Here is a 25,799-nt window from a genome sequence, read left to right on the forward strand (position 1 = left end):
GAGTGAGTAATCTTTACTAATCTATGGCAGAAATGAGTATAGTGTGTCAATTATTTGTTATTAATAATAAAATTATACGAACACATTTTAATTTAATAGTTTAGTTAGACGTTGGCGTCTATCCAAGTTGTTTCGATAATGTTTATGCCATTGGTAACACTCCACTGCACTATCATAATAGCGTGGAAACTATAAAGTGTTTTTTGATTCCGAAAATTGTTGGAACGTTAAAAGAATATTTTAAAATATTTTCGGATAGCCAAAGGCTTTAGACGTGGCCAAGTAAATCAGTAGACTGCCGATGTTACATGTATACTTTATTTATGGTATTATATCAGTAAATGAGATCTTATGTAGTACATTACAATTATGTTTTCTTATGGTCGTAAACAATTAAGTTAGGTTAATTTATATTTTAGCTTCAGCCGGTTCATAGTTGAAAGTTATTGATGATAAACAATAATAACATCTCCGCAGTAATTTGAGGCTTCACTGCCAAATATTTCTTGTTTCGTAAACTTATTGTTTCGTTTACTGATTGTTGGCGTTTATCCAAATCCATCTCGATATTGGTGTTGTAATGTATGTAAATGTCCTTCAGGAGTTACTAGACCTCATCGCCGCAAATTATCTTCCTTTTAATAGATGGAAAAACTTTTAAGACCCTAAAGCCATATTTTTAGTATTAGGTACATCAGATAAATCATTGAAGTTGCGCGATATCTTGAGGCAGAGATGATAGCATGCTTATTGGCCAAGATGGGAACTTGTATAGTGGTAATAACTTAATAATATTTGTAGATCTGGCTTTATATAAGATTCATTTGACTGATGTAACACCGGAAAGCGTGTCGTCTATTTGATTATCTTGTCTGTGGTTTAATATACATTTTAGACATAATATAAAATTTTAAGTTTGTTATTATCTTAATAGCTGTATTTTATTATACGACTCGTCTACGGAAAATAAAAAGCTTTTAAAATAATTTATGCTGAAATACCAATGGTAAATACTTAACACAAGAATCCTTTTAACTCATATAATTTTGTCGTCAAACAGCGGATATTATTCTTAATGTCAAACGATGTCAAAAACGAAAGTTAAGTTTGAAACAATTTCAACTTTGCTCTAAAATTAATGATTCAATGTTTACGATCACGACTTGTCCTTACGGTTAACGACACTCCTGTAATAAAGAAATGTATAAAAATATAGATCACATTTTGTGGAAAATATGTTTGGGAATGACTTGAATTATATTTCTGACTTATGACTCTTATTGTGTCTAACATATGCACGAATTTCTCCGCACAAATTGGGAGCGCACCATGCCGCTAAAATGCAAATTGCTTTAACTATTATTAGAAGAAATATACTATTTTTGAACATGATATTTTCATATTCATAATTTCTGTGATTATTGTCAAATTATCATTTTTGGCTACTATCATTTAGAACTCTTAAATTATTTATTTAGATATTGCTTGTAAATATCGTAGACTGAAGTTTTAAATGTCTTATAAAAGCTAATAAGGGGGAAATTCGGATTAAAATTGTGCTTTCCAAACAAATGGAGGCTGTTGCTGAGCTTTGAAACTTTTATCGAGTTGCCTAAGGGGCCGGATGTTCATTGCAAAGGCATATTGCATTTAACTCTAGCGAATATCCGACGGTCTTGTTGGCATTTGTGTTTTGTAAGAAACTTTTCACATTGTAAAACGCTCCGTCGAAGATTGACTGTGGAATTGATAGACATGTTACTGTCATATTGCTGACATAATGCAGTTGTTTGCGATATTGTTCTTTAGAATATCTTATATATAAAATTCTTGTGTTACAATGTTAGTTACCGTGCTCCTCCGAAACGGCTTTACCGATTTTCACCAAACTTTATATGCATATTCAGTAGGTCTGAGAATCGGCTACTATCTATTTTGCAGACCCCTAAGTGGTAAGGGTTGTTCACCCTTAACATTTTTTTTATTAATGTAGCAAAACAAGGTTTGCCGGGTCAGCTAGTATGTGAAATACATATAGAATAAAAATGGAGGTCGGGTTTAAAAATAGAATTCAAAGAGTATCCCAACGATGGCACATAGTATAGTTGAGATTTTGGATACTTGTAACACATATTAGGTAGATCAGATCAGATCAGTGTAGGCAGAAGACGCAATTTCAAGCCAGAATTCATGTTAGAGCGGTACTATTATCAAAGTTGCAATTATTAATATTTCTCTATAATTCGACGATCCGTATAAAAATATTTTAAGTAAGATAAGTGATTATATGAATCACTCCTCTACATAACAATTTCGTTCTCTACTATCTTACCGAATTACCATCGAAACTGCATCACCATTTGCAGATTTACATATAAACATTGTTCATTACCATTTTAAAAGAAAATGTACAATAACGTCCCGCACATTCCCGTACTTGTGATTATTACCATTTTAATTACATACAGTACAATTAAGCTTAACAACCCCTTATCTCAGCACCAACGGATGCTATTCCCAGGAATATTTGCGAAGGCGAGAATATGGATTCAAATGTTTGTATTATTGTCAGGATTGATTTGTTTTTAGCTGCTTTTTATTGGTAGTGTTATAAAAGGTGGCAAGTTCTTAGTCCCTGTAATTTCTATATTGTCTTGAAATTTACATAAAATCTTTACCGCTATTATCAAAATTAACCTATTGTATAAGATAGTTTAAAAAGAAATATATGAGCTTTAAAATAATTATTTTAAAATTAATGTACGCCTCCCACGGACATCTGTAATCAATGCAAGATAGGATTAGATATTCCTACCTGAGGTCGACCGCTGACACGCCGGTAAGCTGGAACGCCTCGGAAAATATGTTCCCTTATCACACTCTCAAACCAGAACACAGCAACGTTTAACAATGCTGTTATGACGCAGATATAGATATAGTGCCGCCGGAGTCGAACCACAAACGGTTCTACCACCTAATCACCTTCAATATAATTTTAGACAATGTGAGAAGATAATGTTAGACAAAACAATATCCAAAATGCCTCTGTAACGCAATATAATGTCTAAGCACCTCGGGTAAGGACATCAAGGCCTCCAAGGGTTCGTATTAAGGTCAATGTTGTTCTGATGTTTATTATTTCGACTAATTATTGTATTATGTTACTCGAAAGGTGACTCTAAGTAAGAAGTTTGGTTATATTAGTTAAGGGAGTATATTAATTGTATTTAAAGGTGGTTAAACTCTTTACTATTGAATCAGGGATTCGTCACCTATTGCTGCCTTAAAACAGTATCATTTGCCATATGTCTAGGCAAACGATTAAAAGTCGGCAAGCATCAAAATTGCTACTAATAATTTCTTTAACAGTGAGTCATAGTAAAACATGCATAAGTCTTTTATAATAATAAATGGAGTCCGTGGAAATACACGCAAACATACATATACAAGAACCGAGCGTTAAAAGATTAACCATATGGTTGCAAACATTGTGTTGACACTAGGATTTATCATGAAGCGCTTTGTAACAAATACAAAGCATACGAGCCCGTATGTTTATTATTTAAACAACACGTTTTCAAATGACCACAATTTATTCACGTGTGTACACAATTAAAGCGAAACAATACCAACACGTGACACGGCGAGATGAGGTTTACGGTAAACATAATTCTATGTTGATTACAACATTATAATAGATTTTGCTTTGCCGTGAATGAATTATGTATGAATATTATACATCAGTTCTTAACGATGGCTGAGCTGGTTGCAAAATATTGATAAATATGATTTTTAACTTCGTAAATTCATGAATGTTTCTGATTTCCAAAATTTGTGGATCCTCTGTCGTGACTTTTTTACGATGTGATAAATCCAAAGGGAATAAAACGCGGATATTGATAAGATTTACATACGAATACAGAACTGTTATTTCACACTGTTCATATGAAGTACCTAATTATTCAACTTTGATTTTTCGTAAGCGAAACTTTGGATAAATTGATAAATAATAACAAAACTAAGTAGGTATATATAGTATACCTTAAACTTAGCTCTGTCGGCAATCGATACCGAACCGACACATGCTATCGGTAAGGAACCAGCAAACAGTTTGCGTGCGTCCGCAGCCTCATTATCAGCAACGTAACTAAGTGATTCAGTGTAACCTCAGATAAACTAGACGCATCCTTGGCTCCGTTGCGGGTTTGTATCGTTTTAATACAAACTATTGCTGTACCGCACCGACGTATAATACGTAGCGATACTTTGTGCCAATGGTTGTTACAAAAGTTCTGAATGAAACATTTATTTATTTAAAATTATTTTATGTCGACATTATATTTAGTTTTAAGGACTCGTATGTATGGCTTTGTGGTCAACTGGTCACCATACCATTCCGGTATGTGAAGGTAAATTCAAAGTGAAATATTTTGCAATATAGCGAGCGCCCGAACTTGGCCAACAAATAATTCGTATGCACTCCCATGGGAATGGGATTTTTTTCTGAAAAGAATACAAAAACGATGTTTTTAAAAGTTTGATATATAAATGTATTATATTATGAGTACTGAATAAAATTTCTGCTGAAAACGTAGATTAAATTATTTTTCATTAAAATTCATTGTCTATATGCAAAAGTCCCATCCAAATCGCATTAAAAGTTTCAAAGCTTAGTCCGTACGGGATGGTATAACTGATATGTTTTGAAAATAAGCATGGACAAATCACAACAAATTTTCAAATAACAAATGTATTTTTTTGTTTGTAATGATATGCAAATTCTATTTTCAGTACAAGTATCTTGTCCTTAGGATGAATTTCGTAGGAATACCTTCATTTTGTATTCTATAATGTTACGCTTTAGTTTATTTTCGTGTACGAATTTAGCGAAAGTTTTGTAATAACACTTATGGCTTTAATTACAACCGATGCTATTTTCGTGTTGCTAAATATAGAACATCAAACAAAGCTGTTGTTGTGGTCTTAATTTGGTAAAGTTTGTTTAGGTTTTCTTTGATATTGTAGATGAAAATTGCTTGTGTAATGTCAAATATTCTTGTTTTTCGTGAATTTGTAACAAAATATATTTTAGTCTGAATCTCGAAGATTCGAATCCCATGTGTTAGGATATTAGAGATTAATTGTCACCTGCTTTAACAAAAGGTGTAGAATAACATAATGAGGAATCCTATACCTAAAAAATCTAGTATGTGAAGGTGTGGGAAGTCTATGGGTTCGCACTTAGTCAATATAATTAACTACTTTTGAGGAACTTCCTATGCCAAAGATTCATTTTTCTAAAATTGGTTAGGTTAGGTTCATTGTTCTAAAAGTGGTTACGTGGATCTCATGATAATTCCATATCGCAAGGGTGTCCTGTGCCCGGGTAATTCTCAGGGGGGTAACTGCCCCTTGCGATATTAACATTATACTTAATAACATAGTATTAGCTAATAATCAACCCCCTGTCGAGCGAGTAATTAGGGAGCTAGATCAAACCAGTCAAGTGATAAGAGGGTGTCTTAACGATGTAGTGTAGTATTAGTGAGGGTTGCCTCGTCCCCTCCTCCTTTATATAACTATGAGTATAATCATGGTTTTATGCCGCCGCCCTAATTTGCGAGTATAAAAAGTTATCGATGACTTGCTCAGTTCTTAAAAAGACTGGTTATTTCAGAAATCAAAATGATTTGAACTAAGCTACGATGCTACATTGCTGCTACAAAGCTGCAATTTGATCCAGGAATAGTTATAAGTAGGAATTTTATATTTTGTAATAAAATATAAAATAAGTAGGTACTTTTTACGCTCACAGCCTCACACTTGGATTCCCTTTGCCTGGGACATACACAATTACACATAGACTAATCTAAATTCATCATTTACATATTTGTCTGGCCGGGGATCGAACTCGTAACCCTCTGCGCGTCAGACTTTTATGGCGATTCCTCCAAAATTATGAGGATCGTTACAATAAAAATAGAAATGAAATTACTTAAACTTCATAGTAACGTGTATCGCAAACTAGTATTGTATTACTCTACACATGTCAACTCATCTAATGTGATTAACTATTATATCATAATACGTACGAAACATATAATACTGCTTACACAACGGAGCCGGAAAGAAGGCCTCGTGTATTAATATTGTGTGGTTTAACGTTATGTGAATGATGTCAGCGGATTCTACTTGAAATAGCTACAGCTATACTTCATGTGAATGAAAAAAGTGAATAATAGGCAGTGATAGCGTAGTGGTTGAAACTCGATCTCTCAATCGGTCTGAGGTTCAAAGGTCAACCATCCACCTCATTGTTTTTTTTTAAATGTATGTACGTATTACGTATTAGAAACTTATTCTTTAACGGTGAAGGAAAACATCGTAATGAAATGTACATATATGTCAAAATATCTATGGCATAAAACCCTCTCACATTGAGAGGAGATCTATGTTTATTATAATATCGCTTGCCTTAACTGTAAACTTAATCTGCTGGTTACTTACTTTACCCCAGACAACCCATGACTGGCACATTTGTTTAATTTTGGGATATATGTAATACCATCAACTAGTCCGCGTGGTGTCAAATTACTTGAAGTCTTATGTTAGTCTAAAAAGGCTTTTTAAAAAAGCGATTTCTTCAGTTTCTTTAATAATTATTTATTGTTTCATTTATACTGCTGTTCACATTAAGCATCCACAAAGCGTCTTAATTATAAGGATGTATGTTGATCTCTTTCTACTGCAAAACGGAGTTACTCACTGACAAACATACAAGTGAAGCTAATATAAAGCGTGTAAAAAGGTTTTTTTTTTATAAAGAAGTTAAATCATATCATGGCCACGCTAAAGTATATTAACAACATGAAGAGATATACTTTCCGATAAATGTGTATGTGCTTACAATCCAAATCAAAATCTAAACACGATTTATTGGACCGTAGAGACCACACTATTCATCGAATCGACATCTGAACGCTTTGTAATATGTCCCCAAACATTGGAGCTTTGTCATTGTCAGCCAAACGTCGATATAGTTTGCCCTGAACCATACCGCATGCTCTGGTGTAGTAAATGCTAAAACAATATTCAGTTTGGTGAATTGGAAACGTACCTATAACTGTTTTTGAATGTTTAAGTATGACAAACAAAGCAATACTTTCGCTGTATTGCATTGATTCGAAGGGCACACTCTTTATCAAATGAAGATAGATATGATTTTGAAAGTTGTTCCGCTTAAGATTCTAAGTAGTAGTAGTAGTAGTAAAAGTGAGACTGAAGACTTAAGACAAGGCTCCTGCCCTATTTAGAATTGATTACAGGTAGCCTTAGGCGCTAGATACAACTTAATATTATGCAGTCTATTCATACTTTAGCAATGATATTTTAAGTAACTGTGAAATTTATTATTTACGTAAAATCGAAATCTGAACAAATACAATGACCTGAATCATTTCACTGAACATTTCAAAATAACAATGAAGCCTTCTAACGAATGTTTTCTTATCGGTCTAGCCGTTTCATTTCACTTCAGCCTATGGTCGTGACGAAATACAATACCACTTTCAAAGCAGGCTTTATTTATATAATTGGAAAACCGATTTCAAACAATCACCGAGTCGGACAGCGGTCTATTCGATTAGACACTGTCAAGAACCGTTCATGCAAACGGTGAACGAATGGAAAGCGTTTTGGTTTGTTTCCATATGAAACCATTGATGTAATTCCAAGTCGACTCTAGAACTAAATTGACGGGAAAGCCCGAGGAAGGTATAGATGTTACGCTTAGAAGTACCATAAACTTAAACCCAATTTGAGTGGTGTATCAACTTGGTCTTTTGTTGTTCTGTTGTGTGAAGCTGAAACAGAGCTGATGTAGCAGAAAATCGTGGTATACGAGTGTCATTACCTCAGAGCAGAATAACCCAAATATTCTTTAACTTTAACTTTAATTAAACTTTCTTTGTAATCGAATGTTGAGCCGATATGTTTGGGATTTGCTGAAATCCTGATACATACGTTTATTATGTTTATTAAAAGATTCATTATAAATTTAATTCGCGTAGATTAAAGGAAAAACAATAATCATTACCTACTAAGTATGTGTTAGTTAGATACGTAAGGAATTTTATATTACCAACCATCGTTTTAAACTAACGAGATACGGCTGATGACAGCAGACTGCAAGATTTGTGGCGATTTACGGCTACCTCGTGGGAAAGCCGGGCATTATACTCGGAATAATGAAAGTGATCAATGTAGTGGATTGGGGAAAATGAACGCTCATTTACGAACCGCTAAAACCTTTAGAATATTTATCAAATGGCTCAGTTTACTCAGCCGGTTTGACACAAATCAATATTGATTGATGAACAATGAAATTGGTAATAGGGTAGTCTTTTTAGCATTTTCCAGTGTAACTATGGTAAGTTACGTGATAAAAGCAACGACAAGGCAATTGAGAGATAAAATGAAGAATGTTAAGTCATTGACTTCGTGGGTTTCGTCGTAAAGCTAACCGTGATGACTATGGCAACTTCCATCCCTGGGAAGGCGAAAAGGAATATCTTAGAATCAACTATCGGCTGATGGATTATATAAAAATAACAAATCTAACAAAACAATATTTCAAGACAAATTCATGTCATTGACCTGACGATGCCGAAAGGCTCCCCCTGAAATGTTTTTCTCATCCCGATTCAAATAAGCATCACAATAAGTGCCATTCGCGATTGTGAACGTGACTAGAATGGCGATTACGAACTATCTCAATACGTCAAAGTTTCTTTTGCGCGAAACTTTTCCCTGGATCATTATATTTGGACGCGATTTCTGCGTCGGGTGAATATTCGCCTCTGGCCATGACCCTGACCGAAGATGGAAGTATTCCAATATTCCCCCAGTTCGCCAAGTTAAGAATCGCTCGCCATTTATTATTTATCTATCATTTTATAGCGACCACCATTTCAGATAACTCGAATACCATTTCATCTAGTTTTATCATCCTACGAGCTGGAAATTTAACGTTGAACAAGTTTTCCACGTCGCTGTGAATTTAAGTAAACCGGTGCAAAATGTTTTAATATTATTCAAGTAGAAAATTTAATAACATTTCCACCATGTATTCTTGTGCGTTTATAATTTCCGTGGTGAACAGGCATTTTATTTTAATGAGCGAATTACTAGCGTAAAACGTTTTAATTTGATTATTCCGTAACAATCTTTGTGTTAAAACTTGGTAATTTTGGTGGCTCACGCTACAGTAAATATGAAGAACCAAACTTTTTCATCTAGGAATTGTGGCATATTTTTACGGATGCCATCTTCAAATGAGTTGTCAGTTGTAGGTTTGTTAGGCTCTTCTTCATCTTTATATAGTGGAATCTTAGAAGTAACATTACATACGTTAAAGGAGAAAATATTTTTTGTCATGTTTCTCCACGGGGGATATAATATTACAGATATTATATTAACCTATTGAAACATAAAACTTTTTTGATGACTTAACAGTTTACATAGAGCAAAAATACTTTAGTGGTTACTGATTTTACAAGTCTGTTATAAGAAAATACTTTTATCTTCTTTATTTTTTTAATTTATAGGGTTCATATTTGCGTACGCCTCTGAATAAGCATTTTCTTCCCTATAAATATGTCATATGGTTATACGATTTTGTTGTTGATAGCAATCAGCCTTCAGAAGGATTAGCCATACGTTTCCGAATGACCGCACGATATTATCAATCGACCTTCTATTTGACCTCTATGAAAATGTGCTTACATAAACCTTTGTAATAAGGACAGCCTCTGTGATGAGATTTACGAAAAATTAAGTGTTCCAAATCCATTCTTATAAGGGATGTGTCTTAATGCGCGAATAATCTGCGAATTTACCACATTGATTTCGGGGAAAAAGTTTTGAATTTTTGGAGATCTGATTACGAGAGAGTTTTATGCATTTAAATCCGCTCGATGGCCGCACTGCGCATATATAAACGATCCAGGATCTCAAGAGGAATGCACTGGGGAACCAGTCAATGCCCTTTCCGGCACATGTGATCCTAAACTTTGCTTCTTTAAGTATTTTATGATCGATAATTTTATGATCGTTATACGCGTAAAAACAAAGGTATCAAACGAGTTATGTCGAAATGTGAAATTATTTTTTACAAAAATATATATTACTACCAGCTAATCCGGCAAACGTTGTGTTGCCATATAAATAAAAAAATGTTAAGGGTGAATAACCCTTCTCACTTAGGGGTATGAAAAATAGAAAGTAGCCGATTCTCGGATCTACTGAATTTGCATATAAGATCTGGTGAAAATCAGTAAAGCCGTTTCGAAGGAGTAACGGTAATTAACATTGTGACACGAGAATTTTATATATAAGATAACCGTTACACTATAATAGTCTGTTCTACGTCTATATACAATAACCGCAGGAATAAATTAAAAACCAATTCTACCGCACGTCCGCGGCGAACGAGCGACAAGCGAGCGAGACAGCCCACGACAGGCGCATAATCGAGTTCCTGCTAACCGCCTGCGGAAATTTCCCGATTTACAATATGCGATAGATACTATCCTATAATGAGATCGAATCATTCGTCCATTTTTGCCTTTTTGCCAATATTAGGTACATGTCTTATTTTAAAATGTGTCCTTTTAGAATGCTTTTGCCCTCTATATCAACACTGATAGCAATGCTGCTTTTTAGTTTGAAAAATGGATAAGACAACATTTGTCACGAATACAAGTACTAATTTCAAATCTGTCTAGAGTTAAACACAAATGTCCATGACTGACAGTAATCACTTTATATCAAGTGGACTGCAGGTCCAAAAAAAGAATATGAGTGAAATGATAGTTGTAAAACATAATAATATAATTAAGGTTGTCATCAATACATCTTCATCGTCATTGAAATAACTTTAGTGAAAAGCTTGCTGTGAAGGATAGTTTATTGGTGGGAATAGTTTCTCCAATTTTACATATTCATACGCGCTAACAATTACCTGCCATTCATTGGCTGGCCATTCCATACTTTTTTAAACTAGAATCGACAAAAATATATCTCTCTGAAAAACACCTGTGGCGAATCACACGGTTGCATATTATTATACACTTGAGAAAATCGGAATGCAATAAATTTTGTCCGCGAGCTACGAGCGGAACAAAACTCTGAATTTAATGACATACAACCCCTTTGGGCGTTCGAATAGTGGGTAAGAAGTCACATATTTCACGATCCCCAGTTTTGTCACCAGCATTTTTATCTTTGCCTTCTTGAGAAATACGGACATTTAAACTATTAAATGCAGTTTTCTTCATACATAATTCGATAGCATTTAGAACCACACGTTTCTGCTGAATAGTAATGTGGCTGAATAGTAATTGTAGGTAAATGTAATTGTATTTCTTTTGTATTTTTAATTTGTTTAACTGACATAGATCGTAAGAATATAGTAACATTTAATGGACTTTGTCTGAAATAAAATAATAATAATAAATAAAAAAAATGTCCGTGTAGTTAGTGTAATATTAAGGAAAAGAAGAAGGAGGTGTACTTATGATGTTCAACCACCTCAGGCGGGATTCTTGTCCTATCTGGGATTGGATACATACTCGTATGTATCACAAGACGGTTTCCATTATGCTATTTTGAATCATATTCAACCTTGTATCTATTCACATCTCATCTATTCTGTTGTCAACAGATGCCTGGTGTCGAAGCTGTTCGACGTATGCTCGAAGTCGACGCCGGAACAGATGGAGCAGCTCGAGGAGATCCGGATACCCTGGGGCAGCGGCATCGTCGGCTACGTGGCTGAGAGTGGCGAACCTGTCAATATACCTGATGCGTATAAGGTATGAAGTTTATTTTATTAATTACCTACATAATTCCACTACTAAACAGCCTTTGTTGCGGTTTGCGACAGAAACTAATTATGCTATAGTTAACACATTTTCTTAGTGTGGTGATAACATCAGTAGAGTTGAGTCAAAGTTGATCCAGCGGCAGTTTTCCCATTTCTATGTCTGAGGGGCTATCTGTGGTGCTATTACAAATAGCCGAAATACCAACCATGCGCTCTAATAATTTACTGTTATCATTAAACAATCAACTCACTTAGAAGATAAAGTAAGATATAAAATGTTCATGTAATTATTCTTACAACCATTACCATTTTTCCATAAATCAATATTTCAAAACTCTGGAAGCGTGAAAGTTTAAATAAAAGAAGAATATCGATATACCATTAGTGCGGTGTTTTCAATATTTGAATCGAAGCGTTCAGAAATTTACTTTTGAAGTCGAAGTGGCGTTCCCAAAGAGAGAATGATCGATGGTTCTATTGAAAGTTTACGAACAGTCGACGACAACGATAGATCGATATACATGATTACTGTTACGTACTTACATTCTTGTATGATATCGACTGAGGTAACATTCTCCAAAGGTAAACACACAACGTATAGCGTACTTTAAAAGGATTTGTAAAAAATATAATAAAAAAAAAAAGATGGTTGTCCAACTCTTTGACGATTTATGGTTATAGGGTATTTTCATAGGTTTTTTTTTATTATATAAGAGTAGCAGACGATCATACAGTCCACCTGATGGTAAGTGGCTACTGCCGCCCATGAACATCAGTAATTAACCCCAGATAGGATTAGATATTGCTACCTGAGGTCGGTCACAGTCGCCGCTACTCTTGAGGACTAAGCTGGAACGCCTCTGAAAAGTATGTTTCCCTTACTACACCCTTCAAACCAGAACACAGCAGCGCTTAACGTTGCTTTTATGAGGCAGAAATAGGTGTGGCGGTGGTGCCGCCGGAGTCGACCCACATTTTATTAGACCACAAAATTTACGGATAGGTATATACTTTGTAGTTTAATGTCTTTGTTCATAGTTTAACTTTGTGTCCCCTCTAATTAAGACCTCATCTTCCGTCTTGAGAAATAATTGAATTTTTAATTCCAATTAATGAAGTTTGCCCTGAATGCGCTCTTGAAGTTGAAACTTTGAGACTCTTAACTATGTATCTTAAGTTCTATTAAAAGAAAAGGTATGTATTTAACTTGAAAGTCATACGAGCTGTCGATTTTTTTCATATTTTTTAAGGTTCATATGCTTACAACAATCCTTTTTTTATACAGTAACCGTCCCGTATAGTTTTTATATATTTTATATCACAGGTCTTTCTCTACAACTTTTACCTATATTACTTTACGTACTATTCTGTTATTTCTAATACAACTTTTAATTAAGAGTTAAAATATATTTCTAATAAAATATTTTTTTTTCACGTAAACCTAGTGAAAGCGTTGCATGTTTTGTGAAAATATCAGAACTTTTCCTGTTTGACAACTTTTCTGTAGATTTATTTTCTTCGCCGCTTTCATAAGAATCTGTCCTTAATGTAAGGGAATACTGATGTTGACGAGTGTGTAAACATCAAATAGAAAATAATATAGATTACGGAGTATAATATACTTTTACACACACCCATTAAGCAATGGCAGCGGCACGACGTATACCAGATCTATGTCATTCCACAAACCATTTATGACGCGTAGGGGAGTGATAGAATGGTATCATAAAGCTATAACTCTAATATTAATGCTCGGCTATAAAATTACCGTAACAGCACTTGGATTTACACCTTGAAGTCGTAAAAACACTTTTCTACTTCTATTTTAGGACTCCTTAATGACACTGCAATCTAATTCGATATTACATATATTACGAAGAACTAGCTTTATAAACAATATGCAAACCCCACCATCTTACAATTTTAAAGTCACTGTTCGTAAAACATTCAGATATAAAGATGGTAAGCTGGATACTGTATATGTAGGACTGGTTGTGCTTTCAGTTTTACGATCTATTTTATTATAAAAACTCCGTACCGCATTTCATAAGACCGCGGGTTCAGTATTATGCTACTTTGCATGAGTGTCAAATTTTATATCTTTAATATGTGTGTCGCAAGGTTCATGCCTGACCGCATCTTTTCCTTGTTTGTATTGATAATATTCTGTCGCATTGCGTTCCGCAACGCTTTCGAGTATGTGTAAAATGTATACTGTATACTCTTTAATTTAGCATAACAATGCTCTGGGGTATAAACTGTGTATAAATAACTTTGGCTTTTCCATTTTAGGTAAATTGTATTTGTAGTTTTATCATATTATGTTTTTTACTTTGCCTTTACTTTTAAAAAAACACATTTGAATCCATATTTTATATTTACCTGATTTCAGAGAAATCTCATTCCTATTGACTTCATTTTCCTTCGTACTATTATATTCGCATAAAAAAATACTATAAGAGGTTATATTATTATATACTTTTCATTACGCGTTTGCGAAGTGCTTAGGGGATGAAGGAAGCCAAAGTAGTTCTGATTTTGGCATTCGTTCCTTTCTGACAAACTGGGAGGGGATCTGAAACAAACTGATGTACGGTAGAGCTGTAGCTTCATTAAAGTAAATGTCCATGATGACATGACATGACAAAGACGGGAATTTTAGCTCCGTTGCTTAAGTCATTTATATTTTAAGGAACGGTTGTTTTGTTTATGCTGCCCAACGCTTATTGAATTTTTCCTCTTGGCCTTTTGTAACGATATCACCTAAGTATTTGTGTCACATTACAAAGGCGGCTCGTTCGAAATATAAATCAATCGGTCAATGTCTTTGGTGACGTTTATTTGATTCGTACCTTCAAATAAATCGTTTATTGCAAGCTGTGTTGGTGCGGAAAAACAATTTGGTGATAGATTGTTTTTGGTACTTGTTATTGTTTTGACTTATTTTTTAAATCCTTATCAATAACTTCAATTCAGATTTGTAAAAATGCGACCTTACCCATTGTATCACGAGTTCCAAAATAGCTGGAAATATTTCTACTCTCATCATATATCTCACATCATCTTATAACAATTTAATTAATCTTCAAATTGAATAAAATATAGTTTTGTAAGGTCAATTAAACTTTTTTCAAACTTATAATCGAAACGCTGTTTCGCATCAGTTGAGATTTTTATTTCGTTGTTTTAACCCATTTAATTGGTACGCGCACTGTTGGAACACGCTAACAAATACAAAAACACGAACCTAAATCGAATGAAACGATCACAAAAGAGTATAAGGTTGCCTTTCCACCATCGGCGAAGTAGTTACCTACTAGTATTTACACAATAGCGAAGTTTTACAAAGTAGAACATGAAGCCCATCACAGATGCATTGCCTCTTTTAAGGACGACGATGGTCACCGAAAAGCAGAAGTAATTCAATAAAGGAATAGGTGTGGCGGTGGTACAATATTAGACGAACCATACTAGTTCTACCACCTTTAGAATATTTAAATAGATCTTAAAGCTTAGTTAATAAGTGTCTCCTACTCGACGAAGATGTTAGAATCTTGTGTGGTACTGCATGCACCAATGCAGTAATTCTGATCTGTGAAAATTAAACGATAGTTACGTTACACAACTTAGCACATTTTCATGGAGAGGCACCCTAACCATTGGTCCATCCATCGTAATAGGGTTAGAGCAAAAAGAAGTATCTTTTGTTCAATTAAGGCTGTCCGTCCGTCCGTCACGTCGTTATTTATCAGAATTTGCATCCATTTTGGCTTTAAAGTGTGGATGGGCCATCAATTTGAAAAGTTCGGAATTAACAAGCGACGTTGAAAAAAGGATTAAAAATGTTCTGAGCGGATATCGGTCATCGATCACTAATAGCTTTGATTGGGCGCGTGATTTGATTTTGACGGTGATGCATAGTTGTTTGTTGAATTGATGTATTTGTTGTACCTATTGTAAACGAAAATTGGATTTGTTTTTGTTTTAATTGAAGTAGTACGAGCATACAGTCCATTCCTGTATTCCGGTTTGAAGGGTGTGGTCAGGGAGGCATACTTATCCGAGGCGGTCTAACTCAGTCCTCAGGAGCAACTACGTATCCATGACTAGAGGTAGATGTCTAATCTTATCTGGTGTTGAGTACAGATGTCCATAGGCAGCATTAGCCACTTAAAATGAGGTGATACCATGCTTGCCTGAAGTCGATCATAGTTACGATGCTAACACAGAGGCCTAAATTAGAACGCTTTTTTTATCAGTGTCTCTGAAAGAAGGAGCTCAAATACACAAGTACGCATAGCTATCTATCTAGATATCTTTTCTAACATTTTCTAGAAATTGCTTGTAAAGTGAGTGAAATACTCACTTTACAAGCAATTTCTAGATTAACAAAACACCATTAACGTTCCACTTTAGGCGTTTAAAAAGAACATTATTTACAATAACAACCTCAAAACATTATTTACGCATACAAGTCTAATGAGCCTAAGATTTCGGGGCGTGATGAATGGGGAGTTGTCTATTCTGGAGGAATGAAATATCGCGTTCATTGAACAACTCACGTCGGTCACTGACTCACTCCGAATGAACGGACTCATTTAACGCTACATCTACTGTGGACTTTGTCCGAACTGAAGTAATGTATCTTATTAGGCAGGGCCATTAGTGTTGTTTCGTTCATTTTGGTATTGGTATCTACCTACTGTACGTAAACATTATCCTAACATTTGTTTGGTTAATATTGTGCATATTTAATGTAATAAAAACGTTAATTTATTTACACGATCGAAGTTATTGTGTGGCTGCGGCATCCCTGATCATTTTAAACTAAAGATGAGTTCAATCGGAAAACTATCACCTTTTGAAAAAGACTCAGCTGAAACGCCTCATGTGAATAAGCTTGTTTTACCATACCTTTTAAACTACAATGCAGTAAGCCTACTCCAGTTATTGCCGAGATATTATTATTTTCGAATTTAGTGATCATGTAAACGAAACGAATTTATACAAAAATTTCAAAAATAAAAATATATATGTAATTTATAAAGATTCAAAGAATATTCGTAAAGGTATTTAAAATAAAAAGGCTTAAGGTATTATTTAAACTAATTTTTTTTTACATGTTAACGTCACTATTATTCACGAAATATCTTTCTACCATTTATTCGGTTTGACATATACTTATTCTTATTTTTTTTTGAAATTTTGATCTAGAACCGACATTAATCTGTTATTAATTCAATGTTTGATCATGAATAATTCGCAAAGCCGCTGCTGAATAAATGGTACGCTATCCATCTTCGAACATTCCCCGAATTAACTTAAGTCTTTCGTATAAACCTCCATATTAATGTACTCGTATTAAATTATGGATCTCCTTTAATAATGTGATATTATTACTTTTTTATATAATATAGGAGTAGCAGACGAGCATGCAGTGCACGTGATGGTATGTGGCTACTGCCGCCCATGGACATCTGTTACCAACCTCAGATACGAATAGATATTCCTACCTGAGGTCAGCCACAGATGCGCCGCTACCCCTGGGGACTAAGCTGGAACGCCTCGGAAAAGTTTGTCTCCCTTACCACACCTTTCAAAACGGAATACAGCAGCGCCTAACACTGCTGTTATTAGGTAGAAATAGATGTGGCGGTGGTGCCGCCGGAGTCGAACCACAAAGGGTTCTACCACCTTCAAACGATTTAAACTTTTTAAACGATTACCCGACAGCGGAGAATAATGTTTTTCGAGCGTAAGTACTCGTATGTATGTCTTATTCGTTGTCACGCCGTACTGCCCAAACAGCGTGACGGATTTTAACATATCAGGTGTCTTTGGATTCGTTTAAATTGTGTTCGTGACATAGGTTTTACTTTTATGCCGTCGGGTTTTTGTTCTTATTATAATTATCGTTATTTTTCTATTTCTTGAATTGTGGTTTTTACTTAGCTAGTTTTTGTAATTAGCATCAATGACCCTAAATTCAAATGTGACATACAAGCTTTATTCTTGTTTTTATGTTTTTCGCACATGTTTTTAACAGTTAATTAGCAAACTAAATTGTTATCTCTGTTACAAAGCTATGTATAAATTCCTTTTTAAAGACAAAGGAATGAAATGACGTTAATGATTGAGTTTTTTCATTTATAATAATTATTTGAATTAATTGGATGTTGCCCTCGTAATTCGATTTCTTCTAGAAAATTTCTAATCCTTATTGCTTGCTGTCTCCATCTAACACATTCCGTTAGCTAATATTTCATTTATATTCAGCCCATGGCCTAAAACTCCATTGAGTGGCCACATAGTAATTGGCTTTCCCATATTCGTCTCGCTTCAATTGTCGCTTGTTACGCCCAAGGTTATTCTTCCATCAGATTAATTCATCTCATCCAATCTATCTCGAATCCGCATGCCATACCATCCGGAACATCCACGTCACTCTGGCTAAACTCCAAAATACTGACCTTGCCACGATTGGCAATTCATACGTTGGTACGCGCTCGGGAGTTACTTGTTTGTGAAAACCAAGGATTTAAATCGGTAGAAATCCCGCTCAATAGAAAAAACTGTAAGCCCTGTATTGCATTGTCAATAGTTGGCAGAGTTACAATTATTCAAGGGACTGAATTGGTGATTCTTTTCTCTAAAATAAATTGAGCGTACTTTAATTATTTTAAATTCGGCCAGTAGATGTACGAAAAAATATGTGTAAAAAGATTTTAAAATTAATCTTCTGTTTGTTTTGTTATTTGAAGGTAACGCTGTAGTCAATAATGAAACTTTACACTGTATTTAGTTCCATTAAACTTTAGCATTTTCATAAAAGTGAGCTTGCTAACCTCATTAACAAATTACGTTGTTGTTACAATGTATCGGAGCTCATCTATCGATTTAAATCTACGATGGGAACAATTTGCATACTAATGCTTGTGTATGATAGCTAATTAGGCGCTGCACAACTGCACTTGGATTAAATTAATCCGACTATGAACCGTAAACTAAACTATTCCTAGTAATTTCATGTTGTTAGAAGATATGGTTAGCCTTGATGTAGTGTTTAGTTTAGTGCTTTCAATCTATAATCAGATTATTGGATGCCTTAGCCAAATAGCCTGTGAAATCGATATGCATACCCGCCATCCCAAAAGAAAGAGTTTATCTATCTATACATATAAATAAAATTGGATTGTCTGTTTTTAATATTGAAATAACGTCTTTTTACTACATGCATATGAATATACATACGGTACATACACCAAAATAACATTTTTTACAATTTTTGTCTGTCTGTTTGTTCTGGCTAATATCTGAAATGGCTGCACCGATTTTGACGGGAGTTCTATTGGCAGATAGCTGATGTTATAAGGAGTAACTTAGGCTACTTATATTTTAGAACTAGTTGTGCCCCGCGGTTTCACCCGCGTTATTTATTTATTTTTAACGTGTGCGAAACCGCGGGGCACAGCTAGTTCGTCATATATATTTTTTCGAGCTTTGCTTTTAGTTTGACGCGTATTTTACTTGATACAATGCCAGTAGAATGGGTGTTATACACCATTCATATAAACAGTGACATTGTATCCACTGATTTTGATTTTGATTCCATTTGATTTCAAGTAAATATATAATTTTAAAGTTACCAATTTCAATAATATTTATTAGGTATGCAGCACTATTTCAACAAGTACTAATATGCATGAATTTAATTATGTATATTTTTCATTGTAATAGTGTTTATTAAATTGACATTAATGTAGATACGATGTTATTATTATTTTAGCCAAACTTTTATTTTGAACTTTATTCAGCGATTACTTTGATAAGAGCTACTTTTGGTATCGGATAAGAAGATAATGACAGTGTACGAAAGAATTTGAACAAATTCCAAACATAAGATTTCTCTATTTTGTAAACTCAACAATTCTTATCCCATTCTTTTTTTTAGGATCCTGCTGTTTTAGGAAAATGTTCCCGAGTTTCAGTAATATGCTTTCGGGTCGTTTTAACTTTACATATCTAATTTATTTCGATACAAAAGGCGTATTGTGTTTACGTGTACCGCAATGCCGTGTTTTATATAATTGCGTTTTAGTTTTTCCATTTAGTTAGTTCAGATAGTACTCGCATAACAAAATTGTCTCGTTTGTAATGCAGGTGGTCCAGGTTCCATCCCCGGGGAGGTTAAATGATGTGTTTATATACATATGAATTCAAGGTCTAACTATTAAATAATTGTGTTGTGTTGTTTAACTATTTAATATTGTTGTTAATACACAAATTTTGTGTTCCGCTCTTTGTGTGCGTTGGCCTCCTTTTGTCCAGCAGTCTCCTTTGGAGCACTTTCTTACGCTTTTGAAAAATGTCCTACGAACTACTAACTAATTCTGAAAGCTACATGTATATGAAAGCTACATGTATAACTTTCGTTTTATAGATAAATGTGGATTCAGTCACCTTATCACCTTAAAAACATCAAAAACACCTACAGACTACATGACAAGCTTATTCGAAATATGCTAAGCCTATACCTACGATTAAATTTTCTTTTGAAATTGATCACACAATCATAAACGCAAATGTTTGCCATTGAAACGTGTATCTGCTTAGGGATCTCATTGAAGTAACGCAACAAAGGAAACATTATGTGAATTATCATAACAATATCGTAGCCCCAAGGCCGCAGGATGTCGCCATTTTAGATTTTCGGTGGCAGAATATTATCCAACGCAATCCTTTGTATAAACGTTAAACAAGTCTTTTCCTTTAAACGAAACGGGTGAGCATGTGGTTTTATGTACGCGCGCGAATAGTATCTACATATTTTACGCATCGTAAAAAATGTTTCAATGACGCACATAAAGTATGATTATAAGTACTGTTAGTTTTTCAATCAAATATTCATACTACAAATATAGAAAAAAAGACGATGAATTAAAATGAAATAGTGAAGTTGCTTATCTCAAATTTTCGTCAAATTTAGATTTTTGGTAATTTTTGCAAATTCTACAGATTCGTTATTAGTCAATACCTAATTAAGGGTTTTAATATTGCTGTAAATTTTTGTCGAATCTTACATGTGCGTAAATAAAATTTTACTCGCATTATTTTTTTTATACATTATAAAAAATAATGCGAGTAAAATTTTATACCCAAAAAAAAAATCTCATGCGATATAGTAAATATTTTTTGATACAGACCATAAATTCGATATATTGGAATAAAACCCGCTCTCAATAAGATTTTTATGTGTTTTCAGCTTGTATAAATCAAATGTAACCTCACGAGCATCCGCCTTCTATGAATATCATATGCATCACGTATCACTATTATCTTACACATCTATACGGGAAGCAGTTGAATTTGAATCTTGTGTTAAAAATCGTAAAATCTATAAATAATAAATTTTAATCGTCTTCGCCCTCTGTGAATATCATGTGCGTCACGATTTACTTACACATCTAAGTGAGGAGGAAAGGAGTTGTAATACGGTTTATTTGTTGAATCTCTTATGAAGCCCGTACCGACGTGGTCATCTTCGATAGAGACAACATAAATGCTCACCGGTACGTGGATGAAGTCTTGCATGCCTTTTGATCTATTCATTGGAGAAAAATTTCTTCTGATGCACGATAATGCCAAGATACACGTTGCTCGCAGCACTATTCAGTACCTGACTAAGGTCGGGATTCAAATAATACCGTGGCCGGCGGGAGCCTCCCACCTCCTTATAAAGAAGGATCTGGGCACGGGCACCAGCTCCGGCCACCTTTAGAGACCTCAGAACTGCCGCAAAAGAACAGTGGTACAACATTCCCCAGTCAGACATCCAAGACATCATGGATGGACTGCCGAATAGGCTCCATAAAGTCATTAAAACCAGGTGAGGCAACTCTCATTATTGAAAATTTTGTGAGTAAACAAATAAAATGTTTTTCGTGCATTAAACTTTTCTGTATTCTTCCAAGAAAAAGGTGTTTTTCTGTATTTTTTTCTTTTGCACTATAAATAACACTTTTTTTAAAATTCGATACTTTAACACAAATAAAAACAAATTTCGACAAATTTATTTGTATTTACGAAAGATTCAAAAATATGTAAGTGCGCGGTTAATTGTGCCGGCGAGTGTAGCGATCAAATGCTACAAGCATGTCTTCCAGGCGCGTAGGTCTCTCCTACCTTCGCTTATTTGCACGATAGTAAAATATAAATAACTGTTTAATTGTTTATTTCTGTTACCCCTCAAGAGCCTTTGGATGAGACTTTGACGTAAACATTTGTTTCTTTTCAAACTTATATCAAAGGTATCAAATTTATTACGCTTTAAGAGATAAAACTAAAGCAATCTCTAAGTCGCTCCAACAATCTCGCCTCCAAAATCGTTAATCATGTGGATGTTGATAAGGATAATGGTACAAAATTATTAAAATCATCGTGTATTGTCATCGGTTTTTGATAATTCTTCAAAATTTTGAATTAAACTGAACGTTTAAAGTGGATAAAAATCGGATTCAAAGATTCCGTTACATAGTTACAAACATACATACAACCCAAGCAAAAAAAAGCGTGTTAAAAATAGAAACTCTAATTTTAATGTAATAAATACGTCTCTTATATTTATCTAGATAAATCGTTTTCCATTTTATTTTATTACAGAAACATCTAAATTCAAAGAATTCATAATAAACGTAACTTGCGGAGCACGTCTTGATTTTCATTGATTTCTTTAACTTTAACAAGTAAAACTAGAACGAACGTTCGGAAGAAGTTATAAAATTTCTTTGGCAAACGTTGAGTCGAGGGGAATTTTATCCAGTGGTTTAAATTTACAGTATTTTACATCCGGATATTGCAGGGAAACTTAATATTTTTCTATTGAAACCACAAACGTAAAGCAAATTGAGATATGAAATGCTTTGTGATAAGTAATTACTCCATTTTATCTGTAGGTACTATGTAGGTATTATAGGTATATTAATCTTAGGTTTTACTAGTAAATTTTAGGATTTACCATAGTTAAGCTACTAACATACTCGTATACACAAATTTAAAATTTAAGCATGCTTAATGCTTATCCTTAGTAAATTTATAAAATTATTCTAAGTTACTGTTTTTATCCTTAATGCGAAACAAAAATCTTAAACCCAACATTATACAATATTTGTTGTTGGACTGTGAAAGCGCAACTGCGACATCATTATGCCTTGATATCTTCCCACAAGACCAGAAGTGGGACAAGTTGATTCCGACATGATAGATAAAGCAGTCATGCTTAAAGGAGGCTTTCTGACCTAATTCCCTGTCAAATTGTAGGAACTCAGCTGTATTATGGAAGTTATGTTTCAGTTTTCAGTGATATATTTCTGTCATCTATAACTCAATTTCTTTTAGGTAAGTAAAGGCTGTATGAATAAAACATCACTGAAATAATCTAGTTTATGTTTCAACGTAACCTTTGACTTTTTCCTCCTAATCCCAAATACATTAAAGGGATATATATTAAGGATTCGATGGATGTTCGAAATAAACTTTCTACGTACAATATATCAATGATATATGAAAAAGATTATCGTTTAATATACGAGATTATTATTTATGTCCACCTATCGAAAACTCGTGTAACAATGAGTGGAGATATGATATGATTATATTATGTATCTTTTAAGTGTGGGTTTGTCTGAGTGTCACGATTTAATAGTAGGAGTGCTACACACCTTTGAAGCCTGTTTATAAGAGTGCGATTACATTATATAGTATTTAGTCATTTAGTCCTCGCGGATCTGCCATGCCATCTGTACAAACAATTTTAATGTAAATCTGATGACAGAACTAGAAATTTGATGTCGATATTTTATTGACGAAATACTAAAAAGGAATTTTATTTTATTAGGAGTATGGGATTAATTACAGATGTTCTGTGGTTAGTAGCCAACACATATTTTCAATAGCAGAATACGCGCTTGTTACTTCAGGCACATTAAAATACTGTTTGGCAAGTACCCATTGTTTCTGAAATATTTATAAGGTATAAACAACCAAGCATATTTTTTTTGCAAATATCTCTTATCTAGATGTACCTATTAGGTTCATATTTATCTCTCAGTTATGTTTGTAAAGGCTAATAAATCATGATAGTTTTGGCTATATTTCTTATAGCAGAGATAACTGTGTATATTTATGTTTGTTTTTATCAAAGGAATCGGATGAATTCCTAATGTAAACGAAACATTTTATCATATCATAACAGTTATATAGATTCTTAGATCTTCGTATATGTTCATTTGTTATTGGTCCTCGGACATAATTTCTAAGGTCTACATGGACTCACTGCTTGCACTGAAGACTAAGTTAAAGGAGGTAAACCCTTTGTGGTTCGACTCCGGCGGCACCACCGCCACCCGTATTTCTGCCTCATAACAGCAGTGTTAAGCGCTGCTGTGTTCTGGTTTGAAGGGTGTGGTAAGGGAGAAATACTTTTCCGAGGCGTTCCAGCTTAGTCCTTAGGGGTAGCGGCGCATCTGTGGCCGACCTCGGGTAGGAATATCTAATCCTATCTGGGGTTGATTACAGATGTCCATGGGCGGCAGTAGCTAGTTACCATCAGGTGGACTGCATGCTCGTCTGCTACTCTTATATTCTAAAAAAAAAACTAAGTTAAAACATTTTGTGCTAAGTATCTACAGTGCTATAGGGGCATATTGAAATGCCTAATAAAATTTGTAATTTGTATTTGTAATGTAACCGTTGAAGCTTATTCGTCAGACCTCTTTAATTTTTATTTTCCCCTTTCACCCATTTTGCAGACTTATTTCGGAGACAAATTATTGTTATAGGAAAATCTTTTGTGTTTTCTCGCTGTCCTTTTAGAGGGCGCTATTAAATAATTGGTTCTAAAAGTGGGCGATACACAAAATGATTATAAGATCACTTTAATTGACATGCAACAATACCCTTCAAACTTAAACGCTGTACTATACTGCTCGCCCTATGCAGAGGTATCGCCGCACCCAAACTAGAAAGAATCCAACCATCTTTAAAATAAGGTTTGGTTGAGCAAAGTTATAGAGAATAATATTTCACAATTGAACCCTTTTATCAGTAAGTTCGGTATTCATGGCCAAAAAGAAATAAAGGATATCAGAGTTTGGCGTACTGCCATGCCGTAGTGGGGCCAGATATGCGCTATATATCTTTCAGTGTACAACCGCCTCCTGTTATAAAATCTATACAAATAAATTGTAGTGACCGTATGTATTTTGAACAGACTGCAGAGGGAATTTATTTCGAGTGTATGTAAGTTTCAATCTTTGGCGAGCCCAAATGGGTTGACGAAAGTTAACATATGAGGTGTCGTTGTATTCGCCTAAATTATCGCAGTGACGCAGGCTATATTTTCAAGCAACAGATTTTTAAAATTTTATAATTATTCTACAGTCTAAATATAGGCCATATTAGGGAAATAATGGAGCGACTGTTTTGCAGGAAGGCATAGGTATGCTTGAACATTTGATTTTTTTAACAAATTTCAAAAAAATATATAGGGTACCTACTACGTACGTTAAAAATATCGTAGTAACACGTTAAAACTGGAGTAACACAGTAGAACGGAACATATTTTTAACCTTTGGCTGGTTCCCGTTTGGGGAATTTGAGCCGAGGTCATTAGCTTTATATCATTCGCATGAAAGTTACCCCAAATCTCCCTTAACCAATTAAATTTCTTTGTTCGGTCTAATTGGGTTACATATTTATACTTATTCTGTACAACAGCGTCAATATACATATTAATTCGTTGAACGGTTCTTTTCAAAATAATTAAACTATTTCCTCACTTGCTGAAAAACATACTTACTATTTATTTGTTTTTTTTTCTACTGATATAAGAGGCTTATATTTAGTAACTCACACTCTC

At 34.2% G+C, this 25,799-nt stretch overlaps 1 protein-coding gene across 1 annotated transcript in view; it reads left to right on the plus strand.

Moving 5' to 3' along the window:
• The window catches only part of Pde11 (Phosphodiesterase 11), a 189,072-nt gene that overhangs the window by 126,490 nt on the left and 36,783 nt on the right, over positions 1 to 25,799 (plus strand). The window contains exon 7 of the mRNA XM_073089035.1: positions 11,723 to 11,873. Coding sequence (XP_072945136.1) covers positions 11,723 to 11,873 — 151 coding nt within the window. The remainder of the gene's footprint in view (positions 1 to 11,722; positions 11,874 to 25,799) is intronic.

The sequence above is a fragment of the Epargyreus clarus genome, unplaced genomic scaffold (assembly GCF_041222505.1).
Source record: "Epargyreus clarus isolate Ecla_fem2 unplaced genomic scaffold, WU_Ecla_fem_2.2 ptg000027l, whole genome shotgun sequence".
NCBI lineage: Eukaryota > Metazoa > Arthropoda > Insecta > Lepidoptera > Hesperiidae > Epargyreus > Epargyreus clarus.